Source organism: Globicephala melas, chromosome 15, assembly GCF_963455315.2.
Source record: "Globicephala melas chromosome 15, mGloMel1.2, whole genome shotgun sequence".
NCBI classification, from domain to species: domain Eukaryota; kingdom Metazoa; phylum Chordata; class Mammalia; order Artiodactyla; family Delphinidae; genus Globicephala; species Globicephala melas.
In genome coordinates, this window is record NC_083328.1 from 7,466,684 (window position 1) to 7,491,167 (window position 24,484).

The window sequence follows — 24,484 nt, forward strand, 5'->3', positions numbered from 1 at the left end:
AGGCTTTCACAGCCGCCCGAATGCCCTGTCTTCCTGTCCAAGCACTCTGCCCCCCACAAGCACCAAACTTCACCCAAATTTCCTGGCTCTCCTGGTGCTGGTTGCCTCCTCACCTTTTTAGCTCAGCAGTGTTGCCTCATGTGGGAAGTCTTTGCCGGCTCCTCCTGGTGGATGGAAGTGGCCATGCCCTGCTCCCTCTCCCTGCATCCATCGGTTTCCATGGATGTCATCCTGAGCTCCTCCAGGGAGCCACCCCATCTTGGTTATCATTACAGTTCCTGGCCTGGGACTCCATCTGGTACCAATTATTCAGCGATTGTTTTATTCATTCCACCAGTCTTTATTGAGCATGTATGATGTGCCAAACCCTGAACTAGGCCTGGGGTTAGTGGAGGAGACAGACATCAGACAAATGATCGCACAGGTGCGATCACCCTTATATACTTGTAAGGGTGATAAGTGTTTAGAAGTCAGGGTTCTATGACAGTGTAAATCGAAGGGACTCAGCCTGCAGTGGGGTGGGTGGAATTGATGGGTGGGCTGATCAAGGAGGGCTTCTCAGAGGAGGTGACACTGGAGACTGCATTGGAGTTAGTGGACATCTTGGGCAGAGGGAACAGTGGATGACAAGCCCTGATGTAGGAAGGAGCTCTGGGGTTCAGAAACTCAAAAGCCGATTGCTGCTGGAGTTCTGAGTAGCCTGGGGTGGGGGGACGGCAAGCAGCGGGGCAGCCAAGGTGGGCAGTGGTTAGAAGTCTACGTGGTCATACTAAGGATTTGGTTTTTGTCCTAAGATTGAAGAGAAGCCAGGAAGGGTGCATGGAGGGGATTTGTGCTTTGAAAACATCACTGGAGCCAGCTTCTGTGTATAGGCTGGAAGCTTGGGCACCAGCCAGGGGCCATTGCTGCTGTCTGGGAGGGTGATGAGGGAGGCTGGACTAGGGCGGGGTGGGGGAGAGCAGTGGGCAGGTAGGATCTACTTGGTGAGTGACCTCCCTGGACTCATCGATGTGAGGCGCCAGAGAGGGGTAGGGTCAAGCTCTCCATGGATGTTTGTTGAGTGAATAACAACCCCCTGGAGAATATATGTCCCTGAATTTGCCGAGTGACAGTGAGGGAAGTCCCAGGATCTGCCCTACAGAGGGAACAAATACACAGAGATCAGAAGTCCCTAGAATTGGTCTGTCTTGGAAAAAAAAAAAACAACTAGGGCTGGTGAGACACCAGATGGGAGACTCCACATTGGATCTGGAGAATTTCAGGGTAGCAAGGGATCTGTATGTTTTTGCATCTCAGCCCAGACTTCACAGGGGGTTCAGAGAGGCAGGACTTGCTCAGTGGCTCACAGATGGGCAGAGATGTATCGGGATCAAGTGTTGGTGAGGATGTTTTAAACCATCCAGTCTACGATATTTTGATATGGCAGCCTGAGCAGCCTAATACAAATACCTAGGGGTAAGTTTAACAAAAGATGGTACACTGCTGAGAAAAATTAAAGAAGGCTTAAATAAATGGAAAGTTACGCCATATGTACGGATAAGGAGACTCAGATTATTAAGATGTCAGTTCTCTACAAATTGATCTATAGATTCCATATAACCTTATCAAAATTATAGTGGGGTTTTTTTTTTGCAGAAATTGATAAGCCAATTAAAAAAGTCAATGGGAATGCAAAGGACCTAGGTGTCCAAGACAACCTTAAAGGAGAACAAGATTGGAGGACTTACATTACTGTATTTCAAGACTTACTATTAAGCTATATTAATTAAGGCAGTGTGGTTTTGGTGCCAGGATGGACAAACAGATCAATGGAACAGAACAGAGAGTCAAGAAATAGACTCATATTTAAACAATCATTTGATTTTCAACAAGGCACTAAATAATTTAATTTTAGTGGGAAAATTTAGGCCAAAAGAAGGTCTTTTCAATAAATTGTGCTGTAGCAAGTGGATATCCAAATGGAAAACAATGAACCTTGACTCCTACCTAGCAGATAGTAAAATTTTAAAAATGATAAATTGAACTTGATCAAAATTTACAACCTGATCATTCAAAATACACCTTTAAGGGACTTCCCTGGTGGCGCAGTGGATAAGACTCCACACTCCCAGTGGAGGGGACCCGGGTTCAATCCCTGGTCAGGGAACTAGATCCCACATGCATGCTGCAACTAAGAGTTTTCATGACACAACTAAGAAACCTGCCTGCCACAACTAAGACCTGGTGAAAATAAATAAATATATACATACATAAATAAATAAATTTTTTTTAAAAAAAACTGGTATCAAAAATACTTCCAAGTTAACATAAAAAAGTACACCTTTAAGAAAATGAAAAGGCAAGACACATATTGGGAGAAAACATTCACAATACATATATCTGGTCTCTCATATATCTTACAAATCAATAAGAAAGACCCAAAACCCAGTTTAAAAGTGGGCAAAAGACTTGAACAGGCACTTCACAAAAGGAGATATCTAACTGGCAAGCATGAAAAGGGGTTCAAATTTAGTCAATAAGAATTGCAAGTTAAAACCATAATGAAAGAGTACTGCATACACCCTAGAATGACTAAAATGAAAATGATTGACAATATCAAATGCTGACGAGGTTATAGAGCAACTGGAACTCACACACTGCTGCTGGGCATGTGAACTTGGTTCATCCAGATAGGTTTGGGACAAGTGTTTGTAGCATCTACTAAAGTTAAACATATAACCATCCTATGGCCCATCAATTTTATTTCTAGGTATATACCCTAGAGAAGTGAAAAAGTGTCCACGAAGACTTATACGAAAACACTCCTAGCGTCTTTATTCATCAAAGCTCAAAACTGGAAATAATCCAAATGTCCATGAACAGAATAGACACATTGTGGTATATTTGCATAATGGAATATTATTTAGCAATAAAAAGAAACGAAGGAGTGCTACACTTAACAGCATAGATGAACCTCACAGACATGATGGGTGAGTGAAAGAAGGCAGACACAAATGAGTGCATGCTGTAAGATTCCATTTATCTAAAATTCTAGAACAGGCAAAACTAGTATCTGGCGAGAGAAGTCAGAAGAATGGTTATGTCTGGGGGCTGGATAATCAATTTGGAAGGGGCACAAAAGGACTTTGGAGCAATGGGAATGTTGGTGTAAACATATTGAATAGGTAAGAGTTCATTGAGCTAAACACTAGATTTATCTACAGATCTTCCTCGACTTAACGATGGGGTTACATTCGCGATAAACCCATTGCAAGTCGAAAATGCATTAAATACACCTACTGAACATTGTAGCTTAGCCTAGCCTGCCTTAAACATGCTGCGAACACTTCCATTAGCCTACAGTTGGGCAAACTCATCTAATACAAACCCTGTTTAATAGTAAAGTGTTGGCCATCTCATGTAATTTATTGAATACTGTACTAAAAGTGAAGAACAGAATGGAAGGGTACCCACCATTATCGTACACAGCTGAAGGCACGTTGGGCCTGAAGAGTGTTTGAAGCATTGAACTAAGATTAATTGCTGCATGATGGGGATGCTACGGCGACAAGGTCGTCAATTTCTCCCTCTTCTGATATGCCTGGAGAATAGCCTGGAGAAGGCACTGGGGCATCGGCACTTGTTGATGGTTTAGCAGGCATAGTGTTCTTTGGGGAGATATCAAGTTTGGACTGTCCGGTTTGTTTCTTCTTTCCATTTTATATTTCTCTAGAGCAAGGAAGAACATCCTGTATCTGCCTGTCAGCTCTTGCTAATGTCTCATAATTGACGTCCATTTCTTCTAACATCCTTACACCGCTTCTGATAGCAGCAAACGTCTCTGCCAGTCTCTTTACTGTGAACTTTCCTGGTGCCTCAGCCATAACTTCTTCCTCTTTCCTTCCTTCTTTCTTCCTCCAGTTCGATCAGCTCCTCAGTGGAAAGTTCTTCAGCTTCAATACCAACAATCTCATGAACATCCTCTTCGTCAATGTCCAATTCTAGCTGTTTCCCAAGCACTAATATCTTGGGACTATTTCATCCACAGCAGAATCTTAGTTAAAGCCTTTGAACGTGTTCACACATGTCTTTAAGACTTTCTTCTAAATGCTGTTCATGCGTTGCCATGTGACTCCTTCCCACGAGGCAGCGATGGTCTGGGTAGCATTTAGAATGTTAAAAGCTTTCCAAAACTCTCAGAGTGTTCGGCCAGATCCCGCCTCTTCAACAGCCTGAACAGACAGTTGGTGTAAACAGCGTGCTTTGAACGTAGCTGTGGCACCATGGCCCATGGGTTGAATGAGTGCAGTTGCGTTCGGTGGCAACTACACAACGTTGACATCAGGATGCATGTCGCTGGTATGCTGCGGATGCCCTGGAGTGTTGTCTAAGACCAGCAGACTCTTGAATGGGATGTTGTTTTGTCTTCAATATTCTCTTGTCTGAGGGATAAAACACTTCAAAAGCCAGGCTTCAAACAATGCTTATGTCATCCAGGCTTTCTTGTGATGGCGATAACAAACGGGAAATGAATGCTTGCTCACATAGTTGAATGCTCTCGGGCTCTCCGAGTGGTAGATTAGGAAAAACTTTCATTCGAACCCTGCACCATTTCTACCCCAAAGCAGCCTTCCACGGTGTTCGAATGCCTTGAATCCTGGCATTGTCTTGGGCTCTTGATGAATGTGTGTATGCTCTGGCATTCGCTTCCAGAACAAGCTCATTTCCTCGACATTCAATATTTGTTCTGGCGAATATTCCTTATCCACAATTACCCTCTGCAGCTCTTCCTTAAAAACTTCGGCACCTTCAGTATTGGCACTTACTGCCTCACCGCTGACTTTCACATTATGAAAATTATGCTGCCTTTTGAAGCATTGGAACCGGCCATAACTTGGTATAAACATTTGCATTATTTGTAGAATCATCGACACACTTTTTGAGTGTATGGATAGACTTCTTGCCTTAGCCTGGATGGTCAGTAGGCTAAGTGGTATGAACTTCTGTACCTGGTCTTCCATCCACGTGACAAGTTTTTTTTTTTTCTTTTTCTTTGTTTCTTACTTATTTATTTATTTGGCCGCACGGTGCGGCTTGCGGGATCTCAGTCCCCCCACAAGGGACTGAACCCGCGCTCTCAGCAGTGAAAGCGTGGAGTCCTAATCACTGGACCACCACGAAATTCCCAGACAAGTTTTTTTTTTTTTTTCCATGTCATCCATCAGCCCAGCCCTTTTCTTCATGATGACAGTGAATCTAACCAATGCTGATGATTTCACTGCATCACTCATTTGCTTCTTATCCTTTAAGATGGTCAAGATCGTCGATTGCCAAAGTCCTAACTCACCTGCGATGGCTGTTACTGCCTTACCGCCTTCATGCTGGGCAGTTATCTTGAGTTTCATCTCAAGAGTATTGTCCTCCTCTTCTTCTCACCAGAAGCAGGAGACACAGATGGGCATTTTGTAGACACGATGGGATGGGAAAACGCGAAACACAGTATCGAAAACAATGCTGGCAACACAGTACCAGCTGAGTATTGGCTGTTTACCCTTGTGATCGCAGGGCTGACTGGGAGCTTCCCATCATCACCAGAGAGTACCGTACCCCATATGGCTAGCCTGGGGAAAAGATCAAAATTCAAAATTCCAAGTGTGGTCTCTACTGACTGCGTATCACTTTCGCACCATCGTGAAATCCAAAAAATTGTAAGTCAGACCATCATAAGTTGGGGACCATCTGTGTTTTACTGCATGTAAATTATATTTTAATTGAAAAAGAGAAAACAAATCCATTACAATGTGAGGAGTGAGCTCAGCGCTTTCCTCCCTGGCACTGACCACCACGCGTGGCCACATATTTATGTGTGTGAGACAGGATTAGTGCCACCAGCTCTGGCAGAGTGGAGCTCATGCTGCCTCCTTCATTCTCGTATTCCCAGTGCCCGGCTCATGGCAGGCACCCCACACGTAAAACCAAGCTGTGTACAGGGTGTTGGGGGTACTGAGGAGGGAGCCTGTCCGCTCTGGCTGGGGCTGGGGGTGCTCCACAGAGAAGGGGTTGTGGAGTCACACCCTGGAGGCCCTTGGGGATTTTTCTCATCAGAGTAAAGAAGGAGGGGTGAGTAGGCAGAGGAGCCTGCATGTATGTGCAAAGGCCCAGAGGCAGGAAGAGCTGCTTGTCTGTGCTGTGGTGGGAGGAGTGGAGGGGAGAAAGGTAGGCAGGGCCTTATTTGCTGACCTAGAGAGTGTGGTCTTAAGTCTATGGGAGCCATGGAAGGTTCTGAGAGAGGGCAGTCACAAAAGCGGATCTGCATTTTAGAAAGATCAGTGGGTTTGCAGACTGGAGCCCAGGGGAAGGGCTGGGAGTTCTTCACGGAGGGTGAAAAGATGGGGACAGCCCATGAACCCTTGCACCTGCCCTGGGCATTCAGGGGAGATCTGAGGGTCTGAGCTCTGGCCTGCTGGGCTGGGGAAGCAGCGCCACCTACTGGCTCTCTCTGCTCCTGGACTTTGCAGGCCACCATGATGCTTCTGGTCCCGCAGTGGGACAGGCCAGCCTGTGGCCCTCAGAAGGAGGGGGCAGAAAGAGACCTTCTCTGGGGGATGAGCTCTCCCTCTGGTTCAGGGGCCTGAGATCAGTACCTTGTGCAGATGCAGGGAGGAACAATGTTCCCCTGTACTGAACGAACACAAATTAGTATTACTAGGTTCTGCTAATTCTGCCTGGGTTTGGAACCAAGTTCCACCACCTTCTAGCAGGGTGACCTTGATAAAGTTACTGAAGCTCTCGGCGCCTCAGTTTCCTCATCTGTAAATTAGGAATAGTAATAGCATCCACCTGTCAGGGTTGTTATGAGTCAGCAAGTGTAAAGCACTCAGCACGGTGCCTGGTACGTGGTAAGTACGCAAAGCTCTTACTATAGCTATTATTATTTTATCACCATCATCACTCAGGGCACGAAGTGAGGAGTGCCTGGCGCCTTTGGAGGGCTTACGGGCTGCAGGCTGACAGGCAGCCTATGGCACAGGGGGCCTGAGGGCAGCTGTGGCAGCTGGAGAAGGGCTGGGCCCCGTGGCTAAACAGCTCAGACTCTCTCCTGACCACAGTGGGGACAGGCGAAAGGTGCTGGCCAGGAAGAAAGGGGTCAGATCTGTGTTTCGCAAGCCCAGCAGCTACACGTCCCTTTCTGCTCTCGCACGTGCTCTCCCAGGGAGCCTCACACCCAGCATCCCGGTCCTCGGGCGTGCAGACCCGGAAACGGGCTCAGGGAGGTTAAGGAACGTGTGCAATTCACATGGTGAATCAGGGGCAGGGCCCTAAACTCTCAGCTTATGACCCCACAGCCCGGGGTTCCATCTCTTCCATGGTGCAGTGGTCATGGGAGGGATTCCATAGCTTTTCTGGTCCCTCTCAGCCAGAGCAACAATCTTCTTTCAAGAATTAATTTAAAAACTGACTTTTTAAATTGAAATGAAAGCGTCTTCCTTTTCGCAGCTGGGCCAGTTCCTGGCTGGGAAGTTTGCAGCAGGAAGAGGGTGTGAGTGTGTGTGTGTGTGTGTGTGTGTGAGCATGTGTGTGAGCATGTGAGTGTATATGTGAATGAGAAATCGTGTGTGTGTTTGTCATACAGACAGTCTATTGGGACTCCTCGGACCCAGGCTCGCCTACCCACTTATGTCCCACCAGGCTCCTTCTATAAGGAGTGGTGACGATGACTGGTCCTCTGCCACCCCCCCACCCCCTCCCCAGTGGCCTATGCCAGCTGCTTCCTGCCGTGGATCTGAGAGACCAAAGGCCTGCCTTTGCTCTCGGGCACTTCTCCGTGCAGACTCCTGGCTCCTCACTCGAAAGTTCCAGTCCCTGGCTGCGCACTGCCAGCTCCTGCCCCCACCCCGCTTCCCACTTAGAGCTCCAGAGGGAAGCTGGTTTGCCGGAATGTTTACGAAACATGAGTGAGAGGATTTTTTTTTTTGAAAGAAAAATTAGTGTAGCAGGATTCTTCAGACTTAGTGCAGTATTTCTGAAATTCAAAACCTGACTTATGTATTTTCCTGTCAACAGTGCATCTCAAAGCGTCACGCCTGCTGCCACCAATTACTTCATAATTTTCCCATTCACGATTAAGTTGCATGGCGTCAGCAGATGCAAGTTCTGTGAAGTCATGCAGTTCTGCTCTCAAGAGGAAGTTGTGCAGACTTTATCAAGCAGCCAAGTTATAATGACGCGTGTAAATCGAATAATAAAGCCGAATTTTTGCCCCTTGTGAAAATCAGTCACATGTTCTTGTGTTTGTGCGTGTGTGTTCACTGAGGTGTAAGTGATAGATAACACTGAATTAGTTTCATGTGTGCAACATAGTGATTCGACATTTGTGTATGTTGTGAAATGATCACCACAAATAGGTCTAGTCAACATCTGTCACCACAAGTAGTTACACAATTTTTTTTTCTTGTAATGAGAACTTTTAAGATCTGCTCTGAGCGATTTTGAACTATGCAATACGGTATTATTAACTATAGTTGCCATGCTGTACCTTACAGCCCATGACTTATTATAACCGGAAGTTTGTGCCTTTTGACCACCTTCACCCATTTTGCACTGCTCCCTGCCCACCGTCCCCCAGTTGCTGGCAACCACCAGTCTGTTCTCTGTATCTATGAGCTTGGTTTGTTTTTCTTTTTTTGTTTTTAGATTCCACCTATAAGGGAGATCATACAGTATTTGTCCAAGGTCTTTCCACGTTGTCGAAAATGGCAAGATTTCATTCTTTTTTATGCTGAATAATATTCGTGTGTGCGTGTGTGTGTGTGTGTGTGTGTACGTGTGCCACGTTTTCTTTATCCGCTCACCCGTTGATGGGTACTTTGGTTGCTTCCATATCTTGGCTATTGCAAATACTGCTGCAGTGCACATGGGGGTTCAGACATCTTTTTGAGTTAGTGTTTTCATTTCCTTTGGATGAACACCCAGAAGTGGATGTTATGGTAGTTCTATTTCTAACTTTTTTTTAGCAACTGCCGTCCTGTTTGCACGGTTTCCAATTTACGTTCCCATCAACAGGGCATGAAGGTTCCCTTTTCTCCGTATCCTCACCAACACTTACTTCTTGTCTTTTTGATAATAGCCATTCTAACAGGCGTGAGGTGATATCTCAGTGTGGTTTGGTCCTATATTTTATATTCACTATTCTTGGAGTTTCACAAAATAGTATCAAACTTATTTTCAAGAAAAATTTCAAAATTGTGTGAAAATTTACCATGGAATCCCACAGCGCTTTGCAGGAGCGTTTGGTTGCTGCAAGGGCCCCACTACTGAACTGCAAGTTTTCACTGGAGTGTCTCTCTCTCTCATCTATCAGGCTGGGATTTTCTCAAGGATGGGACTCCGTTTTATTAATCTGTGACCACAGTATTGCCTGTAGTTGATGCTCAATAAATATTCATTGGGGACTTCCCTGGCAGTCCAGTGGTTAAGACTCCATGCTTCTACCGCAGGGGGCAGGGGTTCAGTCCCTGGTTGGGGAACTAAAATCCCACATGCCACGGGGCGCGGCCAAAAAAAATACATATATATATTCATTGGATGAATCAACCAAAAGAAATAATGATTGGGAAAAAGTTGGAGTTAAGTGACTTGTGGGTGGTTGGAAGTTGTACAGGTTCTAATGATATTTTTCTTTTCCTTATTCATTATCTTGGGCTGCCTTAACAAAATATCATGGACCAGATGGCTGCAACACAGAAATTAATTTTCTCAGCCAGCCACCTCTCTGTGTCCTCACATGGCCTTTGTTCAGTGTGTGCATGTGCACAGAGAGAGATGTCTGTCTGTCCTCCTCTTCTTAAAAGGCCACCAATCTTATTGGATTAGGGCCCCACCCCTCTGACCTCATTTAACCTAATTACCTCTTCAGAGCCTATGCTTAAGTACAGTCACATTGTGGGGGTTAGGGCTTCAACATATGATTTCTGGGAGACACAGTTCAGTCCGTAGCAGTCATTTCCCCACCCTAGGGGGCCGCCCTTGGAGATTTGTGGGAAGGCAGAGCTGGAAGGGACTTTACAATGCACCCGACACAGAGAGGGGTGGTCACTCACCCAGGGCCACATAGCCTGTGGGCACAGAGCTAGGATGATGGGCTCTACTGCCTGGGGGGCTCCCAGAGCCCTAGGCTGGGTGGTTTCAGCAGGAGTGGGATCTGGGGTGGGCAGGTAGGTGCTCACACTGTCCTGACTCTGCCCTTGTGTTAGTTACAGGACTCTGATCAGACCCACGTACAGAGTGTCCTACCGCACAGTGACGGCGCTGGAGTGGAGGTGCTGCCCTGGCTTTACCGGGAGCAACTGTGACGAGGGTGAGTCTGCCGGGGGCAGGGGGCAAGGAGGGGGTGCTGGCCGGGCCGAGCTTCAGAGTCTACAGATGCTCCTCCCTCCCCTGCCCTCCTTCTGCAAGCAGCTCTCCTTTCTTCCACATTCCTTCCTTCTTTTTCCTAAGCATCCCTGAACCAAATGCTCGGGACTGGCCAAACTGGGGAGAGCCTGGCACCCTGCCTGTGGGCACAGAGGTGGGGTCCCGTGTGCACTGCTTGGGCCAGGCATGAAGGAGAATCGTAAGCCCTGGCCTGAGGAGGAGATTCAGTGTACAGCCTATGTCTTCTGCTCTGGCTCTGACTTACCCCAGAGCCAGGGCAGGCAGAGCTGGATATCTGGGCTCTGAGCAAATGCAGATGAGGATCCAGAAGCCTTGAAGCCATGCTGGTTGTAGAGTAAGGCAGATGGACCTGGTGGGCGGCAGCAGCAGGAAGGCCTCACCCTGCTGCTCTGGCCCTGTTGCTGGGCAGGTGCCCAGAGGGAGGAGGGGAGGTCAGGACCCAGAGCCAGAGCCTTCCTTCTGAACCCAGGAGCCAGGCTCAGTCTGGCTCTGGAACTTGATGGGCCCAGAGAGCAGCGCTCAGGTGGGATTCAGAGACAGCAACAGAGCCCATCCCTGCCGCACCCACATCCAGGGACAGTGGGTCCTGCCTGACAAACAGGTTTGCAGCCCACCTGGTTTTCCAGGAGAGCTGGGCAGTCCCAAGGCTCAGGGGTCAGTTTTGAATTTGGAAACAGTAGTTCTCAACCTCAACTTTCTGACAAAATGATCCTCTCTCATCTTTTTTTATTACCTAACTTACTGATTTTAGTTATACGTATATTTAAAATATAAGTACTCTATATGTGTATGCTTTTATTGTAAACTGCCTAAAAGTCATTGGATTACACATAATAGCCGAAGAACAGCAAGGACAGCAATAGTAACGATGATGGTGCTTCAGTGAGCCTGTGGCCCCGAGCTGAGCTGAAGGAAGGGGTTGGGACATGGCAGCGTCCAGTGGTACCTCCTTCACTGGTCTGTGAGCCTAATTCTGGGAAGGGAGGTGGACAGCCTCAGGGGCTGGCCCATACTTGGGGGGCGCAGGACTGCCTGGGCCTTTCTTTGGGGAGAAACAGAAGGGACCCCAGGTGTGAGGGGCTGAGGGGAGGCCTGGCTTCCCCAGGCGAAGGCGTGGGTGGCAGGACTTTGTGCTTTATGTGTTGAATGACCACGGCTCACACTGGGTCCCTTGTTGAGGTCGGAGGCCCTCAGAAGCAGGTTTGGACCATGGTTGTGGGAGAGACCTCTGGTCCCTCCAGCAGAGTAGAGCAGACCTGTCCTCTGGATTCTGCGGGGGGCTGGGGACACAGGGCTTTCAAGGGCAGTGACTGATTTGCCCTTAAGTAACTGACTCAGCGCTTTTCAGTGACCGATAAAATAAATACCATTGGCTCCAGCCGACGAAGTCCTGGCTTGCCATCAAGACTTCAACTGTAGAAGCCCTCCCTAAGCCTCAGGAAGGCTCCTGGGTCCTTCTTTCAGCTCCGGAGCCTCTGAGGGCGCCCCCCGCCACCCACCCGCCCCCTCGTCATCGCCTCGGCCAACTATGATCCTGTGTCTTCACGTCGGCCTCCCCCCCGCCCCTCGCCACCCTGAAGGGCTGTCCAGTTCCTCTAGGGGTAACTAAGCCCCACCCGCATGGGGCCCCTTCCTTCCTCTCTTGGAAACACTGCAGTGCTGGAGCGTATATGTTTTTCATCTCTCTTCATATTCTCTTCATTAGAGGAATGAATGAACCACGAGATGAAGTGTAGTCTGTCTCAAAATGTGTAAGTCGTAATTCTCACACAAGTGGCTTGTGAGCGTGCGTTGTATCGAACGCATGGCTTGTGGAACCAGCAACATGGCAAAGCTGATTCAAAAGAGATTAGAGAAACTGATACATATGCAGATTGGGGTCCCCAAGACCACGCTTGGGTTGCTGCCCTGAACCAGAGCTCTTGGTGGGACTCAGTCGTGTATACACGGTGGCTTCCTGCATGGCTGAGCTGTTTCTAGCCCCTCTGCTGGTTGAGCTGGCACAAGGGATGCCCCCAGAAATCACAACGTTGGCATAGACTATCTGGCCCAAGGCTCCCAGACCCTCTTATCAGATAGGACATTTCAAGAGCTTAGAGATAGCTCCCAGGAGCCAAGTGCAAAGGCCAGACCTCTCTTTGGGTTAGGTTAATCCTTTACTGATGTGTGTGTGTGTGTGTGTATACACATATATATGAATATACACATATAGAATGCATATATTTCATACATATTAAAATACAGGAACTATGATTTTTTAAAAATATATATGAAATAAGAACCTGAAATAAAATCACTACGTTAAATCCTACAGGACAATAAAAACAAAACCTTTGGGGTTATCCTTTCTACTGAGCAGAAATCGTTTACATATCCCCAGTTTCGTACAAGTTAACATCCAGCTTTGCAGAACCTTGGCTGTCATACACAGTGAATGGCAAGTAGACAAGGTGAACTTCCCCCCGGAAGTCCCATGGCCCCTGGGTGGGCTCCTTAGAGAATGCCGTAGCGTGACGCTCAAAGGTCAGGCCCTCACCTTTTTGCCCACGTCCATGTTTAGGTAATTCTTGCAGACCGAGTGGACGAAGCACAGCATTTGGCGAGCAGCAGACCTGGCATGTGTGGGGGGCAATCCTTGTCCTCAGGGAGGTTCTGCCCATCGGGACAGGAGTAGGTTCTAGCAGGACTGGGGGGCCCATCCTTCCTGGGAGAGGAGAGGTAACTGTGAGCTGGTCAAGTGCCCCCAAAGGTGCCCGCCCTTGAGAGCTTGGCACGTCACCTCCAGAAGAAAGCTCTGACCTGGTAGGCCACGGGGATGTGGATTATCGATGCACTCCCCAGAAACGTCTCGGCGTCCTGAGCTAATTATTAAGAGGTGTCGGCACCACTCCAGACACCGTCAGCCTCAGAGTCTCTGCCAGCCCCTCCCTGGTGGAGGAACCTTCCAGGTTCGCCCACTTCGAGGAGGAATGCGTGTTCCCCTTAGGGCATGGGGTGAGGCTTGCCTCTCTCAGGGAGTATCAGGGTTGAGCAGCCCCTTCCCAGCTCTGAGCACGAGGGTCCTGGGAACCCTGTGGGGCTGAGGAATTCCTGGGAGCGTGAGGCCCTGGGCTGAGGTCGGGACTGGCTCCTGTAAGCCCTGGTAAAGACTTTGCATTCCCAAGCATGAAACAGTAATGACAGAAGACAAAATCAAGGTGGTGTCCGTGACTTCAGACACATTCCTGAGATGGTTGTGGAGGGGTCTGGACCATGAACTCCCACTCGGTTCCCAGTCCAGCCTCTCTGGAAAGCCAGCAGGTCAGGGGTGCCCTCCTCTGTGGTTTTGCTTTGGTTCAGATGAGATTCCCCAGGAGATGCATCTTTCTTTGCTGTGTCTGGCTTTCCTTCCAAGTTATCAGGTCTCTGGTCTTACGACTTGGGGCTGGGACTGCCTGGAGGTAGGTGGCTCCTGCCTCCCAGGTGGCCTGTCTCTGGGCCTGCTTCCCCCCTGCTGGGTCTCCCCCTCCCTTTCCTCCCTGGACACCCCAGGAGTGCTGGCCCGAAGCTTGGGGACACTTTCCTCCATAGATAAGTCTATATACAGTTGATCCTAACTATTTGACGATTCTATATTTGTGAATTTGGCCTCCTTGCTAAAATTTATTTGTTACCCCCCCCCCAAATCAGTGACCACTTTTGTGGTCATTCACAGCTATGTGCAGAGTGACAGACAGTTTGAGTCACCGAACACGTGTGTTACCAGCTGAGGTTGAACAAGGTGACCCTCTGCTTCCTCGTTCCAGTTCTCATGCAAACAAGTGTCCTTTTCATGGTCTGTTTAGTGCCGTGTTTTTCGCATTTTTGTGCCCCTCCCTTTTTTGTGACAATTCCCTTGTCTAAAATGTCCCCAAGCATAGTGCTGTCCAGTGTTCTTAAGTGCAAAAAGACTATGATGCGCCTTCCTGAGAAAATACATGCGATAAGTAAGCTTTGTTTGGCATGAGTTATAGTGCTGTTGGCTGTGAGTTCAATGTTAGTGAATCAGCACTATATATTCAATAAGATGTCTTTCGATAAAAGCCCACATAAAACAAGGTTATGTATTGATTAGCTGATGAAAACGTTGTGACCAGATGCTCACAGGAACCAAATCCTGTATTTCTCCCATGAGTGATGGTTCAGTATTCACTAATTCAGAGTTCTGGGGACTTTATGAAATGTAACTACCATGAATAAGGAGAATTAACTGTATCTATGGATCTATAACATCTATCTAGAAATATTTTTTTTCTTATTACAAAAGCAAGTACGTGTTGCGTGTAGAAAAAGTGAAAACATCCAGAATTATACCTCTTAAGGTAACCTCCAGTCTCACTTTGGTGAAAAGCCTCCAGACCTTTTTCTGTGCTTACATGTCTGTTGTACTCTACATGCTGTTTGATAACTTTCTTTTACACATAAATTGTCATGAACATCTCTCCTTGTCAATAAGGTGCTTTCTCTCGTATCATTTTCAGTGGTGTGGAGTTTGGGTATACACTTTATTAACTATCCCCCACTAGAAGATATTTAAGTTGTTTCCATTTTAAAAATTTCTGTAAACATCTTTTTTTTTTTTAACTGAAGTAAAATTTACATATACAGAGTACACCAATTCTAAGTGTACAATTTAATAAGTTTTGATAAATGCATACATGTTTCCATCACCTCCCAGAAAGTTCCCCCCACTTAGCAACCTCTGTTCTGATTTCTATCATCATAGATCAGTTTTACCTATTCTTGAACCTCATGTAAATGGAACCATACAGTATATACTCTTTTGTGTATAGTTTCTTTCACTTAGCATAATGTTTTTGAGATTTATTCATGTTGTTACACGTGTATCAGTAGTTTATTTTTGTTACTAAGTATTGTTCCATTGTATAAATAACCACAATTTTATTCACCCATTCTCCTGTGGATAGATGTTTGAGATATTTCTAGTTTTAGCCTTTAAGCTTCTGTGAACATTCTTGTATATGTCTTTCTATCAATATGTATGTTTTTACTTCCCTTGGGCAAATCCCTAGGAGTGGAGTTGCTCGGTTGTGGTGTATGTTTAACTTTATAAGAAAGAGCTAAACTATTTTCTAAAGTGGTTTTACCACGTTACACTCCTATTAGCAAAGTATGTTCTAATTGCTCCATATCTTTGTCAACACTTGGTGTTGTCAGCCTTTAATTTTAGCCATTCTGGTGGGTATGAAATGCTTTCTCATTGTGATTTTAATTTGCTCTTCCCTGTTGACTTATGATGTTGAGCATCTTTTTTTTTTTTTTGTGGTATGCGGGCCTCTCGCTGTTGTGGCCTCTCCCGTTGCGGAGCTCAGCGGCCATGGCTCACGGGCCCAGCCGCTCTGCGGCATGTGGGATCTTCCCGGACCAGGGCACAAACCCGTGTCCCCTGCATCGGCAGGCGGACTCTCAACCACTGCACCACCAGGGAAGCCCATTGAGCATCTTTTTGTATGCCTAACTGATGTGCTTACTAGCCATTTGTATATATTCTTTTGTGAAGTGCCTTTTCAAGATTTTGCCCGTTTTTAACTGAGTTGTTTAATTTTAATAAGAAACAGCCAAATTGTTTTCCAAAGAGATGTTAACATTCTATACTCTCACAAGCACAGTGTTCCAATTGTTCCACATTCTTGCTAAGATTTGATGTTATTAGTCTTTTTAAATTTAGCTGTTCCAGTAAGAATGGAATGGTATGTAATTGTAATTTCTTCTTTTTTAAGACTGTTTTGACCACTCTAGTTCTTTTGCATTTCCATAACAATTTTACAATCCTTTTATCAATGTCTTCCAAAAAAAAGTCTATTGGAATTGGGGTTAGGATTGTGATGAATTTGCAGACCAATTTGGGGAGAATGGAGGTCTTAATAGTGAATCTTCTGATTCATGATCATGGTATAGCTCTCCATTCATATAAGGCTTTAATTTTTCTCAGCAATACTTTGTAGTTTTCACAGTGGAGGGCTTGCTTATCTTTTATTAAATGTATTTCTAAGTATTTCATATTTTTAGTGCTTCTAAAAAATGGGATTGCTTTAAAAGTTTTCATATTATAATAATTTTGCTGTTATTATATAGAAATATATTTGATTTTTGAATATTGACCTTGTGTCTGAAAACCATGCTAAATCCATTTATTAGTTCTAGCAGCTGATTTATTGATTTGTTTGGATTTTCTAAATAAACTTTCATGTCTTCTGTGAATAAAAACATTTTTGCTTTTTCCTTTCAAATATTTTGCCTTTTATTTCTTTTTCTTGCCTTATTGGACTGGCTAGAACTTCTAGTAAAATGTTTACTAGAAGTGGTGAGAACAGATATCCTTGCTTTGTTCCTTATCATAGGGGAGAAGTTCTCAATATTTCACAACTAATTATTAAGTATGTGATTAGCAGCAGATTTTTTATATATGCCATTTATCAGATGAGGACAGTCACTTCTAAGTTTGTTGAGAGTATTTGTCAGGAATAGGTGCTGAATCTTATCAAATGCTTTTTCTGCATCTATATTGAGGTGATTATATTTTTATCCTTAATTATGTCAATATAGCACATTGCATTGATTTGGAATACTAAACTAACTTTTTGTTCCTGGGAATAACCTTATTATTACTGGGATAAACTTCTTTTGGATACATTATTCTTTTTTATATTTCCGTATTTGTTATTTATCTGTAATTTGCTTTCCTTCTAATGTCTGTCAGTTTTTAATTATGAGGACTTAGCTGTTCTCATAAAAAGACTTGGGCATTTTTCCTCCTCTATTTTCTGAAAACTTTTTTTTTTTTAAGATCATATTGCTTTTTCCTTAAGAGTTTAATTGAACTTTGAGTTCACAGTGAAACCATCTGGACCTGTAGTTTTCTTTGTGGGGAAGTTTTTGATAACAAATTCATTCTCTTTCATCTATATAGGGCCACACATGTTTTCTGTTTCTTATTTTAATAATTATTTACACATTTTAAATTAACTTTATTGAAGTGTAATTTGCATACAACTCATTACGTGTATTTAATTCACACACACCAGAAGTATACAGTTCAATAAGTTTTGACCCCATGAATGAATAATTTTCTACATAATTCTCTTTTCTCTGGTATTCCTCTCACCAAATTTGCCTCAGCCTCCTTGTACTCTGATTTCTTGCTCTTCAATTCAGAGAGATTGCCATGTTCTACATAGTGTCACCCTCATGAGCTCCAGTGCAGTAAGTGCTTCCAGGAATTACCTTGTTTGTTTTCCTTCTCTCAGGAATCAGTGCTCATATTGTTCAATGTCTGTGGACATTTGTTTCATAAATTTCATCCCATTTTCTAGTTGTTTATGGTGGGAGGGCAAGTTCAGTATGACTTAGTCTATCATGACCGGAAGCAGAAGTTACATATTTTCCTTTATTGGGTTTTTAGTTATACTTCTCTGTATCATGTATTAGTACTCCTAAGGATTAAAATCTGTATCCTTAACTTATCATAGTGAACATGGGATTATTCCATGTAAAATGAAAGAAAATTTTAACAGTACAATTTTAACAGTTCATTTATCTACCCCACCATCCTTTGTGCTATTGTTGTCATATGCTTTATTATTTATTTGTTTTAAAGATTTATTTATTTAGGGGTACATTGGGTCTTAATTGCTGTGCATGGGCTTTCTCAGTTGCAGCGATCGGGGGCTACTCTTCGTTGCAGTCCCCAGGCTTCTTGTTGGGTGGTTTCTCTTGTTGCAGAACATGGGCTCTAAGCACACGGGCTTCAGTAGTTGCGGCATGTGGGCTCAGTAGTTGCGGCATGCAGGCTCTAGGGCATGTGGGCTTCAGTAGTATAGTTGCTCCGTGGCATGTGGGATCTTCCCAGACCAGGGCTTGAACCCACGTCCCCTGCATTGGCAGGCAGATTCTTAACCACTGTGCCACCAGGGAAGTCCCTCATATGCTTTAAATATGAATATGTTATAAACTTTACAATTCAATATTATACTTTTTTGCATTAAACAGTCAGATTACTATTTAAGAAGTGAAGAGAAGGAAAAGTAGTCTTCTCTGTACTCCATAATTATCATTTCCAGTGATCTTTATTTCTTCCTGGAACTCTGAGCCTTCATCCAGAATCCTTTTTCCTCAACCCCAAGAAGTTCTTTCAGCATTGCTTGTAGTACAGATCTGCTTGTAGTGAATTCTCTCAACTTAAAAAAAAATTTTAGTAACTATTTTGCCTTAGTATTTATCTATCTATCATCTGTCTATATTATATATATATGTATCATAAAATACACATAACATAAAATTTACCATTTCAGCCATTTTAAAGTGTATAATTCAGTGTCATTAAGTACATTCACAATGTTTTGCAACCATCACGCTATCTAGTTCCAGAATTTTTTATCACCCCAAAGGGAAACCTGACACCCATTAAGCAGTTATTTCTCATTCTCTCCTTCCCTTAGCCCTTGGCAACCACAAATCTGCTTTCTGTCTCTATTGATTTGCATATTCTGGATATTTCGTGTAAATGGAATCATACAATATGTGGCCTTTGTGTCTGGCTTCTCTTACTTAACATAATGTGGGGTTTTTTTGTTTTTACTTTTGGCTGCGTTGGGTCTTTGTTGTGGTGCGCATGCTTCTCATGGTCATGGCTTCTCTTGTTGCGGAGCATGGGCTCTAGGCGCGTGGGCTTCAGTAGTTGTGGCATGCAGGGTCAGTGGTTGTGGCACGCAGGCTCAGTAGTTGTGGCTCGCGGGCTCTAGAGTGCAGGCTCAGTAGTTGTGGTGCATGGGCTTAGTTGCTCTGCAGCATGTGGGATCTTCCTGGGCCAGGGATTGAACCCATGTCCCCTGCATTGGCAGGCAGATCCTTAACCACTGTGCCACCAGGGAAGCCCTTGACATAATGTTTTGAAGCTTTATCCGAGTTGTGGCATATGTCTGAATAATGAATAGTATTCCGTTATATGGATGCACTACTTTTGTTTATTCATTCATCAGTTGATGGACATTTAGGTTGTTTCCACCTTTTGGCTATTGTGATTAGTGCGGCTATGCACATTCATGTACAGGTTTTTGTTTGAACGCCTGTTTTCAATTCTTTTTGGTGTATACTTAGGATTGGGAATTTCTGAATCATGTGGTAATTTTCTGTTTAACTTGCTGAGAGACTGCAAAACTGTTTTCATAGTGGCTGCACCATTTCACATTTCCGCCAGCAATGTACAAGGGCTCCAGTTTCTACACATTATCTACAGTACTTCATTTTCCATTAATTTTAAAATATTTTTATTGAGTTTATAATTGTGGATTGATTTTTTTTTTTCTTTCAGTTATTTTAAAGTTTGGTCATTCTATTGTCTTTTTGCATCCATTATTTCAGGTGAGAATCTGCTGTCATCATATTGTTTCCACACTAAGATTGTTTCCTTTTCTCCTCTGGTTGTTTTAAGAATTTTTTTTTTATCCTTGCCTTTCCGCAGTTTGACTATGATGTTACCAAGTGGGATTTGAGAAATCCTGCTTGGGGTTGTTTGAGGATCTTGGATCTATAAGTCAATGTTTTTGACCAAATTTGGAAAATTTTGTCCATTATTTCTTCAAATATATTTTTCTGCCCTATTCTCTCCACTCCTCTTGAGATTCCATTTGCATACATGTTAGATTGCTTGATACTGTCATTGAAGATCTTTTTTCCCCTCTGTTCTTCAGATTGGATAATTTCTGTTGATCTGTCTTCAAGTTCATTGACTATTTCTTCTGACTTTTACAATCTTCTGTTAAGCCATCCAGTGAAATTTTCATTTCAGATATTATTCTTTTCAGTTATAGAATTTCTGTGTGTGTGTGCGGTTTTTTGTTTTGTTTATATTTCCCTGATAAGATCTCTGCATATAGTTTATTTTTTATCCAAGAATGTATATGTAATAGCTGCTTTTAGGTCCTTGTTTTCTATTTCCAACATCTGGGTCATCTTATGGTTTGTTTGTATTGATACTTTCCCCTCGACTTGGGTAGCATTTCCCCCTTTCTTCCTCCCTTCCTCCCTTCCTTCCTCTTTCTCTCTTTCCCTCTTTCTTCCTTTCTTCCTTCCCACCTACCTTACATGTTAACAACTTTTGCTTGTATACTGGACCCTTTGAATGATATTTTGTAGAGATTCTGGTTTCTTGGAAGAGTGTTGATTTTTGTTGTAGCAAGCAGTTAAATCACTATACATTTGTGAAGGCTTGGTTTTTATACTTTATTGGGGTGGATATGTAAATCTCTTAGACCTGGGATATAGCTTTTTCACCTAAGCCATAGCCTTTCTCTGGTTTCAAAGGCAAGCTTAGTTAGGTGTTAACTAAACCCCTTAACTTGGAGAGACTCAAGCTCTAAATCACCTTCCTTTTATTGGGTAGCAGCTGATACATCAGCTCAGCTTTTGAAGCCTTCCCACTGTTGTTTTCTGCTGAGCTCATTGGAATCTCCGCTACACATGCACAGTTCAGGGACCAGCCAAGGATTTCCGGGTAGTTTGTACACAGAGTTTGAGGCTCTCTGCTCTATGTTGTTCCTCCCTAATTAGATTTCTTCCCCCAGTTTCCAGGTCCTCTGGCAGCCTTAAGACTAAACAACTGCAGTTTTTGATTTGAGTTTTGGCCACCCTGCACTGCTTGAATTGGGGTGTGCCCTTGGGGGAAAAGCCATGTAATGTAGAATTCACTCGGTGCTATTCCCTTTTTGTAAGGGTTGAATTCCCACCAGTTTCTGCTGGCTTTTTGTTGCTCTCTAGTGTCTTCAAATAGTTGTTTAAAATTTTTTATCTAGAGTTTGTTATTTTTATCTAAAGTGGAATTAGTCTGACACAAGCTACTCTATCCTTACTGGCACTGGAACTTTGCGACCATCTTTTTAGTTAAATTTTTGTCCACACCTTTAATGATTTCCTTAGGATAAATTCCTAAGCAGAATTATTGGGTCAAGGAGCCTACACACCACATCAAGGTTTTTGAATCGTACTGCCAAATTAGCCCCTAGAAAGGTTGCTGATTACATTGCTGTGGACATATTGAGAAATTCTAGAGGCTAATTTCCCATTGTGGTACCTGACACAGTGCCTGGCACTTCGGGTCTGTAAAGGCTGTTGACTGACTCTGAATCTGGAACATGATTTTTGCCAGTGCTGATCAGAGGAGTCAGCATTAAGCATGGGATACAGTACCGTTAACTTCATCACTAGAACTAATTTAAAAAGTGTTCCTTAAGTCACATTCCACCAGTAGATGTCCCTCCAGTGAGTTCAACTGGCTGGCAGCAGAAGTGACACCAACACCTTTACCAACATCATATAATCACGTCAGTATTCCTCACCTCTGAAATGGTATTTTATACTTCCAAAAGGGCTTTCAGTCACGTTATTCTGTATTTCCACAGTATAGATGCTGCTATATACTGTCTGTGTCCCCACCCCCGCCAAATTCATATGTTGAAACCTGTTCCTCAAAATATAGGTATATTAGGGGCCTTTGGGAGGTAATTAGATCATGAGGGTGGAGCCCTTATGAATGGGATTAGTGACCTTGTAAAAGAGACCCAAGAGGTCTCCCTCGGCCCTTCTGCCATGTGAAGACACATGAAGAAGACAGACGCCTGTGACCCAGGAACTTGGCCAAGTTCATCCAGCTGAGAAGTGGCTGATGCAGAATTGGAAGCTGGGTCTCTTGCTCCTGATTAAATGACCCTTACTCTTAGTTACCTGTGACCTTTAAGGTCTTGGGAAATCCCACTCAAACTTGCCCCAGCACAAAGGACAGGTCAGCTGGACTCTCAGCTGGCTCCTTCATGCAGTACCTGCTGTGGCCCGGTCCCTGGTGTTTTAAAGGCCGGATTTCATGTTGCTTTGGTGTTGTGGAGGAGCTTTGCCTCAAATTCATCAGGAGATGATAAGTTTCATTCAACTAGGGGATGTTTCCTCTGTGTGTGTGTGTGTGTGTGTGTGTGTGTGTGTGTGTGTGTGTGTCTGTGTGTGTGTGTGTGTGTGTGTGTGAGCTGGAGTCCTGGCCAGGACAGGAAATGAATCCTCTGGGCCTCCATATGGACGAGGGCAGGCCTGGGGCGAGGTGGCTCAGCCAGTGCATCCAAGCACTGAACTGATTGATTTGAGTCCAAGACGATGCTGACATTTCACCCCTGGCTCGAGCTCTGTATATGAGTGTGTTTGTGTTTTGAATGGCTGAGGGTTCAAAGCCAGAAGGAGTTCTCTTGGGAGGAGGCTGTAGCCTCCTGGCCAATCTGCAGAGCTCAGCATTTTAGGGAAATGACGTTCAGTGAATCTGATGTTTCCGAGACTTGCTACCATGGCTGCCATTAAAGGGTGGGACAAGCCAGTAGAACCATATATTCAAATTAGCCTGGAGGTTCCAGGCACTGTGCAAGATGCTTGGGTCACATTGATGAAAAGGAGACCTCAGGAGCTCCCAGATGGGGGTTGTGTATGTGTTGCTGGGTGCCAGGGATAGAGGGTGAGCAGATGATCTGGTTAAAAAAAGGCTTTGCTAGGTGTTGTGGGACCCACCCGAGGTCGGGATTGGGGCGGGGGCCATCTTCCTCCAGCTCAAGACCTTACCCTCTGGGTCCAACCCAGCTCACTTTCTCAGGTCTGCACTCCTCTGGACATCCCTTAACTCCTGTGGGTTCCGTCTTTCTCACTCACTGGTTTCTTCCCCTCAGCACAGAAAGCATCTCCCATCTTTACGAAAACAATCTTACTGAATCTGCACCACCCTTTACCCACCATCCCACCTCGGGCTTCCTTTCTTGGCCAGGCTTCTTGGAAGAATTGCCTTCCCTGCCTTCCCCGACTTGGCTTCCTTGCTTCCAGGGTCTTCCGCAACCTGCAAGGTAAAACCTCTGCTCCACTTACCACTCAGAGAGTCTTTTCACTGAGTGACCAGCCACTGGCCAGGAGCTGGAAGGCAATACATTTCTTGAATGAATGAATGATCACCAAGGCTGTTTTCATGGGTGTGAGATATGAGGTTCAGATGGTGGAGGGATGATTCTCCCCATTGTAGAGACGAGTAACTGAGGCTTAGAGAAATGTTGATATTATTTATGTGAGGCCCTGCTGGAGCCCATGGGGGAGCTGGAGACTGAGTGCTGGGAAGAAAGTGCCATCACCACTGCCCGCTCTCTGGCTGGCTGAGCTGGGAGGACCACCAGGGCGCTGACCGTTCAACCGCTTATAACACCTGCCTCTTTCCTGGCATCTTTGGTAGACTTCCGGCCCTGACCTGACGTGGAGAATGAGCTGAGGGTCTGCTCCATTCAGCATCTGTTCTTGCTGTCCGCTCCAACAGACAGTGTGGCCTCACTGATGAGATTCCGGGCCCTTTGATACTCCATCCCAGCCTGGAGTGGTTCCAGCCATCGAGATGGGTTTTGTTGTCAGGCAAGCATCTTTCGGTGCCTCCCGTCATGCTGTGTGGGGCTGTAAATATCCACAGATGTCACCTGCCTTTTCTTTTTCTGGAAAGCGCTTACGTGGGGGCTAGCCCAGGTCGCTGGCGCATTGCTCAACTGCTGGGCTGTCTGCGCACCCAGAGGGCTCTCAGCCCTCCCCGAGGCTGCTGCTTCTGCATCCACGGGCATCTCACAGGGCATGGCGGGGGCCACAGTGATGCCAAGGGAGATGATTGCTAAGCTCGTGAATTTTCTGAGACTCTCCTGGCCAGGGTGACACGACTTCCAGGGAAACCTAGACATTTCCCGTTGGCCACAGGGATCCGGCGTCTCTCCGGGGCAGAGGCTCCAGGTGTAAGACAAGGCTCTCCTGTCACTCCCTCTGATGTGCTGAGCACAGGGAGGGAGATGGGGACCTCTGCTGAGGTGGGCAGAGCCTGGGACAGTCAGGCTCTCTTGCTCTAATCAACCACCTCTTTGAGAGGTGAGTATCGGCCAGTCCAGAGACTTGGGGCTGGACCACATAAACCTGGTATGGGGTGAGATGCCGGGGAGCTGTGCATGGGCGAGAAGGAGGGGCCAGGCAAAGGGCAGCAGATGTGTGTTCT

At 45.2% G+C, this 24,484-nt stretch overlaps 1 protein-coding gene across 2 annotated transcripts in view; it reads left to right on the plus strand.

The window, feature by feature from the left end:
- The window catches only part of COL26A1 (collagen type XXVI alpha 1 chain), a 176,478-nt gene that overhangs the window by 64,103 nt on the left and 87,891 nt on the right, over window positions 1–24,484 (plus strand). Inside the window, exon 3 of one of the 2 annotated variants that reach the window (XM_030872096.2) lies at window positions 10,233–10,336. In XM_030872096.2, coding sequence (XP_030727956.1) covers window positions 10,233–10,336 — 104 coding nt within the window. The remainder of the gene's footprint in view (window positions 1–10,232; window positions 10,337–24,484) is intronic. The other variant, XM_030872095.2, reaches the window with a different exon arrangement.